Consider the following 7,499-nt stretch of genomic DNA (forward strand, 5'->3'; position numbering starts at 1 on the left):
CCTCATTGTAAAAGAAGGGATTGGATTTAATGACCTTTAAGACTCTTCCATTTGGGGGAGAAGGGAAGGGAAGGCAATTGGGGTGAAATGACTTTTCCAGGGTCACATAGCTAGTATTAGGCATCTGAGGCTGAATTTGACCTTGGGTCCCACTGACTCCAGTCATCTGTCTGCCCCTAAGACCCCCCCCCCTCCTGATCTAAAACTGTTATCTATGCTCCTTTCCACCCATCATCCCTTCCATGGATACCCACCACCACCCGTGTGGTCTTGTGCGGAGAACTGCTCAAGGTGTTAGCATACACAGCTCAGCAAGCAGAGTGCTGGGCCTGGAGTCAGGAAGACTCATCGTTCCCGAGCTCAGATGTGGCAGCAGATACTGCTAGCTGGGCAACCCTGGGCAAGTCACCGAACCTGCTTGCCTCAGTTTCCCCATCTGTAAAATGAACTGGAACAAGAAATGCCAAGAAAAGCCCAAATGGGGTCGAGAAGAACCAGACGTGACAAATTGAACCACAGCAAAACTGACCCTGCTCCAAAGAGCAGAATTCAAGGCTGGAGAGGACCTGGAAGAGCCCCCAGCCCGTTTCTTACAGAGGAGAAAAGCAAAACCCTAAGAGGAAAAAGGCTTTGCCCAGGTTCTAGTCAGAACTCTGCAGAAGGCAGGAGGAAAACCCTGAGAGGGCCCTTCCTTCCAGGGCAGGCTCCCCACCCCCCACGCTGGAGATTGGAGCCCAGAGGACCTTCCCAGGACTGGGACTCCGCCCCTGGCACTGGCTGGGGGGCAACAGCTGCTTCGGCCCAGCTCGGCTTTAGGAAAGACAAACAACAGGCAAAGGTCATCAGTGCCCCGGGGGACAGAGAGGGGATTAACACCGGCACCAGCACCTCCCTGCCTTTCTGAGGAAGGGGGGAGCCAAGCTGGATGCTGTTCTCTGGGGCTTGTGTTGGGCAACAGGGGGGTGTGCCCTTTCTCTCGTCCGGTCCGGGTGTGGACGAGGAGCTGCTCACCCTTTCAGTGTGCCAGAGGGCAGGGAGCGAGTGGGGGCCAGGAGAAGGACAAAGGACGGCTGTGGGGCCCGGAGCCTGCCAGGCCCCGGAGGTGAGCCTGGTGTGTGCTCATCTGTTTACCAACGTGTCCCCAACCTTCTTCCACAGAGAGGTCAGGCCCCGGGGGAGAGCTAAGCTATTGTCCCCGGCAGGAGTTCTGGGCCGGCCCCCACTGACGCATGGCGGCCTTGGAGGGGCCTCGGGAGTGTTTGTCCCCTGCCTCTCTCCCCAAAAGGACACTTGGCAATCAGTACCCAGCAAGCTGTGATGTTTCTGTCCTCACCCCTGGGGTGTCCCACCCCCAGGCCCAGGAGCTGATAGTGGGCAATCTCTGTCCCTCCTTTGCCCCCCCCCAAAAATACACACTCTGCCCGCCATGCTCCCCCTTTCTTTCCTGAGTCTGGACTCCAGATATAGTTTCTTTGCAATGGACCTGAAAATAGACTGGGAAGTGGGGGGGGGGGGAGTTATATAAAGCATCAGAGAGGACCAGATTGAGAGAGAGCTGACCCAGAGTGACCATGGCTTCAGTTGAGTTAAGCTGTGAGGTGTCCGAAGAGAATGTAGAACGCAAGGAGACTTTTTGGGCTGAATGGAAGGATCTGACACTGTCTTCCCGGCCAGAGGAGGGGTAAGTGTCCCCCACCCCCACTTCAAGACAGAACCGGGGGAATCTCCTCTCCTTGGGTCAGCTGGAGAATAAGCAGCAGTGCTCTTCAGGGGCAGAAGCTCTAGAAAGCTCTCTGTCTCTGTCTCTGTCTCTCTCTCTTCTTTCTGTTTCTCTCTGTGCTCTCTCCCCCTCCCTCCCTCATTCCCTCCTTCTCTGTCTCTCTTCTCTGTCTCTCCTTCTCTGTCTGTCTCTGTCTGACTTTGTCCCTTTGTTTCTCTCTCCCTCTCTCTGTCTTCTGTTTCTCTCTTTTCTCTGTTTCTGTCTCTTCACTCCCCCCTCCCTCTTTCCTTCCCTCTCTCTTTCTCCTCTCTGTCTCTCTGTCCCTCCCTCTGTCTCTGTCTCTCCTCTGTCTGTCTCTGTCTGACTTTGTCCCTTTGTTTCTCTCTCTGTGTCTCTGTCTCTCTCACACACAGACATACACAGTGGTTAGGCCCAGGAGAACCTGACAGCCTGTGTTGAATAAGGAATGGGGAGTGGGCACCTGTCCCCCTTGGGAGCACGGGACGCGGGCAGTGGCTGCTCCTTTGCCCACACGATTTTCTTTCCCCAGCTGCTCTGTGCATGAAGAAGACGCTCAGCACCGGGAGACGTACCACCGGCAGGGGCAGTGCCGGGCGCTGGTGCAGCGCTCGCCCCTGCAGGTGATGCGGATGGGCCTCCTCGGCCACAGGTTGCAGGAGTACCAGCTGCCGTACGCACGGACTCTGCCTCTGCCCATCTTCACGCCCTCGAAGGTGGGCTTCAAGGAGGACCGGGAGGCTACCCCCATCCAGCTTCGGGAACTCCTGGCTCTGGAAACAGCTCTGGGGGGGCAGTGCCTGGACCGGCGAGAGGTGGTTGAGATCAAAAAGGAGCTGCCCCCTGTGGTGGCCGCCAGCCACCCCCAGTTCGGCAAACCGGGCGCCCCCCGCCGCTCCCTCTCCCGATCCCTGTCCCAGGAAGCACAGAGAGGCTGAAGGGGACTCTGGGGGTGAAATTCCTGCTCCCCCAACTGCTGTGTTCACCCTGCCGTGGGCACTACCCACCTAAGACCTGGGGGGCGGAAAGGACTGGTTGTTAAAGCTTTGTAGTTAGCCCAGAGTTGGGTTGGGGGAGTGGGAGCTGAAGAGCAGAATGTGTGGGTCTTCTGAGCTCCCAGAGGGAGGAGGCGATAGTGAAAAGATGGGGAGCTGGGGTACATCAACATCACCTGAAAAGTGCTGACAAGGGTTAGATGAGAGAGTGCTGGATGGACTAGGTGGATCCATAGTAAAAAGGGGAGAGGGAATGGGGGATTAGGAAGTCCCCGGAAAGAGATCAGATGGAAGGGGGATGTGAAACTGGAGGAGGGAGCCCCGGTGGGAGGAGACGGGGGGGGGGGGGGGGGGGGGGGCAGTGTCGGGGTCCCACCCAAGCATCATCTGTTAGTGCTACAATAAAAGTAAAAGCTGGCTCTGCCTTAGTCTGCCTCTCCCTCCGGCCTCGGGCGCGGGGTCACATCTGCCCAACCCACAAATGCCCACACTCCTTTGATGTTCAGCTCTGCACATGGTCCTTCAGCTCCTGCCAAGGTCCTAGGTTAAATATAGTGTAGCTTCTGGGCATCGCTCGGGCCAGAGTACAAGGACAAAGCTGTAAACAGAGGCAGCTGCCTGCTTCCCCTTCTCCCCCCCATCCCTTCCCCCCTGCAATCCACACAGGCAGAGAGTGCCAAGAGTCCAGAAAAAGGAGTGCAAAGACTGCTCCCAAAGAACTGATGTTATCGTTGTCCGTGGTCAAGCTGGGGAGGGGAGGGGAGGGGAGGCAGAGGTCGAGGACCCCGACTCCCAGTTCTAGTTCTTAAGGGAAGCCTCAGGAAGTTGGAGGTAGATATTTGGGGCTCCTCTGGGAGCCCCGCTATGTCCCGATCCCACAAACGCAGGGGACCTGAGGGCACAGGGGTCTGCCCCTGCTCCGATGTCATGGTGGCTCATGTCCCAACCGTGGAGGGCGGCAGGAAGAAAATGTTCTCACTCCTTCCCCCACCCCAGCCGCAGTGAATCTCCCATCTACCCCCAAGCAACCGCTGTTCTGGCCCTACACAGTGCAGGAGGCAGGTGGGTAGGAGGGAGACAGAAAGTCTGAGCCCTGGAGAGGGACTCTTGGGCACAAGGTAGGGTAGGAAAGGCTAATCTGAGTGCTCGGGAGGCACAACTCCTCAGAGGAGGGTGAGTAAAAGGGAAAGAAGATTGTACTAAAGTCAGAAAACCTGGGTTCCTTCCATTTCCAACCGAGCTGTTTACTAACTGTGTGGCTGTGTGCAAAAGTATTTCCCCTCTCTTGATCTCAGTTATCTTGTCTGTAAAACTGAAAGGGTTTGGACTACCTCGATCTCTAAGGTCCTTCTAAATCCTATGATCCTGCCTGGACAAAATATGCCTTCTCTCCCTCCTAGGCAGGAGGGAAATTGAGCTGTGACTAGTGGGAGACACTGGAAGGCCACGTCCCTACGGGAGATCGGAAGCCTCAGAGAAGAGACCCAGCATCCGGGCTCTGCATTAGGAACATAAGCATTTGTTCACAATTACAATGAGGCACTAGCCATCCCCCCAGAGAATGCCTTTTCTTGGCTCCCTGCAGAGTCTCTCTGTCCATGGTGGTCCCTGCCTCTCCTCCTCCTTCCCCAAGAATATGGAAGAACCCAGGATTTTTTCTCTTTTCCTGGCCTCTTATCACTTGTCTCCCCAGAATCCTCCAGTCCATCCCCAGTTGGCTACTGATGAATTGGAGTGGCCAGGGTTCCACCCTCCTGTTCCGGCTGGCTGGAACAGAACCTTCTGCCCTCAGTTCCACCCCTATGCCCCTTCCAACCCATGTTCAGGACTAGATAAGTGCATCTGAGCGGAGGGGCCCGGGGGCCTGCTAACTGTATTAACTCTCAATCCTCGGCTTTGGCAGGCCTTGGTTATCCTGCTGACTTCCCTATCATAATAGCCATCGAAGGGCAGGGGGAGGTGGATAAGGAGACACCACTTGGCCAGCCTTAGGGCCCAGGGCTACAGAAGCGAGGATTCAGGAAGCATTAAGGGACAGACTGTCCTGTGGGATTGGGTGGGAGGCAGGAAGAGAAAGATTAGAGGATGGAGGGAACAGCTCAGGGCAGCTCTAGGGCTGAAGAGGAAGGCAGAAGAAACCGAAGAAACTTGCACAGAGGGGAAACTGAAGCTTAACAGTAAGATTCTGAGGGAGAGGAATTGGAGGAACTGAAGAAGGAATGAGATGAATGGGAAGAAGTCATAGATTCATAGGTTCTGAGGACTTTGAGCTGAAGGAGACTCTTAAGGAACACAACCATCCCTGCATTTTACAGGAAATGCTAAGGGTTAGGGAATTGGGTGTGGGGTCAAGACCTCAAAGCAAATCACCAACTTTTGGAGCCTCGGTTTCTTCATCTGTACAGAAAATTGGGTAAATGGCTGGTGTAGTAGATAGAGTGAAGAGTCTAGATTCAGGATGACCCATTTTATTGAGTTTAAATCTAGGTTTAGACCCTTTCTAGTTGTGTGACCCGGGCAAGTCACTTAATCCTGTTTGCCTCAGTTTCCTCATCTGAAAATGAGTTGGAGAAAATGGTAAACCACTAAAGTAACTTTGCCAAGAAAATCCCGAATGAAGGGCATAATTAGACACGATTGATAAAGACTAAACAACAATAGAAAATTGGAAATAATATTGAAAGCTTAGGGATGAAAGGAACAGTGAAGGCTTTGAACTCTTTAAATTCCAATTTTACTTAAAACAAACAAACAAACAAACCAGTATTCTTGGGGCAGCTAGGTGGCTCAGTGGGTAGAGCACCAGCCCTGAAGTCAAGAGGACCTGAGTTCAAATCTAAGCTCAGACTAGCTGTGTGACCTTGGGCAAGTCACTTAACAATTGCCTCAGCAAAAATCAAAAAACAGTGTTCTTTCCACTGCACCAGAGAGAGGGTGAGACTTCAACCCTAGGGAACAGAGGTAGACTGCAAGAGAATCTGGAAATATAGGGGCTAGAGAATGCACATTTCTTCAGGGCAGGGACCCACGGAGTTTTTAGTCCTTAGTATTCCAAAGTGCCCAATTTAGTGCTCGATATATAGAAAGAGATTAATGAATCTTGGCTGAATGGAGTTGGAAAGAACTGGAGAGGAAGTACAGAGGAGGTGGGCTCTGGAAGGGAGGGAGCGGTGCAGCTGGACGCGAAGATGCATCAGAAGCGTGCTGGGGACCTGGAACCGGTGTTTAAGCCTCAGGCGTGCACCGTGCCTCCTTCTCCCTCCCGCCTCCCCCCACTCCCACCCCCCACCTGGACACTGTGCTCCGGCGGCTGCTGACACTAAGCGAGATGGATGGGTTCAAAAGCATAGGGACTGTCGCCTGGGGCAGCCCATCCTTCCAGTCCAATGTTGGGGGGCGGCGGTGAGGTGGGAGGCAGAGAGGGGGGTGGGGAACGGCACGGCACTGGGCCGGGTTGGAAGACAAGAAGGATGGGGAGATCCAGCAGGAGATATATAGCCCTGACCCGGACGAGAGGGGAGCAGGAGGGGAGCATGAGCAGCGGGGATAAGGTCGCTATGACTGAAGCATCTTCGGACCCAGGTAGGGAAGCCGTGGCGGCCAGTTACCAGCGCTTCGAGCCTCGCGCCTATCTCCGAAACAATTATGGACCCCCTCGAGGGGACTTGCGCCAACTGGACGGCGTGGGACCCTGGAAGCTGCGTTGTCTAGCCGAAACCTTCGCCACGGGTGAGCCCCCGGGGGAAACGGAGGCATGGCGAGGAGGGGCAGGGGAGTCGCAAACTGAAGCAGGTCTTATTGGAGAAAGGTGAGGATGTAACTGAGATGGCACGGACTAATAGAGATGGGGGGAAAGGGGGAGAGACAGAGACAGAGACAGAGACAGAGAGAGAGAGAGTCAGAGTGACAGATAGAACAGAGAGACAGACAGATAGAGGGAGAGAGAGGGAGACAGAGTCAGAGAAACAGAGTTACACAGAGAGACAGAGACAGAGACAGAGACAGAGAGAGAGACAGAGAGACAGATAGAACAGAGAGACAGACAGATAGAGGGAGAGAGAGGGAGACAGAGACAGAGAAACAGAGTTACACAGAGAGACAGAGACAGAGACAGAGACAGAGAGAGAGAGAGAGAGAGTCAGAGTGACAGATAGAACAGAGAGACAGACAGATAGAGGGAGAGAGAGGGAGACAGAGTCAGAGAAACAGAGTTACACAGAGAGACAGAGACAGAGACAGAGAGAGAGACAGAGAGACAGATAGAACAGAGAGACAGACAGATAGAGGGAGAGAGAGGGAGACAGAGACAGAGAAACAGAGTTACACAGAGAGACAGAGACAGAGACAGAGACAGAGAGAGAGAGACAGAGAGACAGATAGAACAGAGAGACAGACAGATAGAGGGAGAGAGAGGGAGACAGAGACAGAGAAACAGAGTTACACAGAGAGACAGAGACAGAGACAGAGACAGAGACAGAGAGAGAGAGAGAGAGAGTCAGAGTGACAGATAGAACAGAGAGACAGACAGATAGAGGGAGAGAGAGGGAGACAGAGTCAGAGAAACAGAGTTACACAGAGAGACAGAGACAGAGACAGAGAGAGAGACAGAGAGACAGATAGAACAGAGAGACAGACAGATAGAGGGAGAGAGAGGGAGACAGAGACAGAGAAACAGAGTTACACAGAGAGACAGAGACAGAGACAGAGACAGAGAGAGAGTCAGAGTGACAGATAGAACAGAGAGACAGACAGATAGAGGGAGAGAG

At 53.9% G+C, this 7,499-nt stretch overlaps 2 protein-coding genes across 3 annotated transcripts in view; both read left to right on the forward strand.

Moving 5' to 3' along the window:
• Nucleotides 1-1,525: 1,525 nt before the first annotated feature.
• On the forward strand, nucleotides 1,526-3,157 carry TCAP (titin-cap). 2 transcript variants are annotated; one of them, XR_012481204.1, is made up of 3 exons: nucleotides 1,526-1,681; nucleotides 2,271-2,730; nucleotides 3,053-3,157. XR_012481204.1 is itself a non-coding variant. In XM_074261388.1 (2 exons), the coding sequence occupies exons 1-2, from the start codon at nucleotides 1,572-1,574 to the stop codon at nucleotides 2,674-2,676; spliced, it is 516 nt and encodes a 171-aa protein (XP_074117489.1). In that variant the 5' UTR covers nucleotides 1,527-1,571; the 3' UTR covers nucleotides 2,677-3,157. The 2 variants fall into 2 exon arrangements, 1 of the variants encoding a protein (XP_074117489.1); XM_074261388.1 differs by having other exon boundaries at nucleotides 1,527-1,681; nucleotides 2,271-3,157.
• Nucleotides 3,158-6,228: 3,071 nt separating this feature from the next.
• The window catches only part of PNMT (phenylethanolamine N-methyltransferase), a 5,386-nt gene continuing 4,115 nt past the window's right edge, over nucleotides 6,229-7,499 (forward strand). The window contains exon 1 of the mRNA XM_074261392.1: nucleotides 6,229-6,462. Within this exon, the coding sequence (XP_074117493.1) occupies nucleotides 6,267-6,462 (196 nt within the window). The 5' untranslated portion in view covers nucleotides 6,229-6,266. The remainder of the gene's footprint in view (nucleotides 6,463-7,499) is intronic.

Source organism: Sminthopsis crassicaudata, chromosome 4, assembly GCF_048593235.1.
Source record: "Sminthopsis crassicaudata isolate SCR6 chromosome 4, ASM4859323v1, whole genome shotgun sequence".
Lineage (NCBI taxonomy): Eukaryota > Metazoa > Chordata > Mammalia > Dasyuromorphia > Dasyuridae > Sminthopsis > Sminthopsis crassicaudata.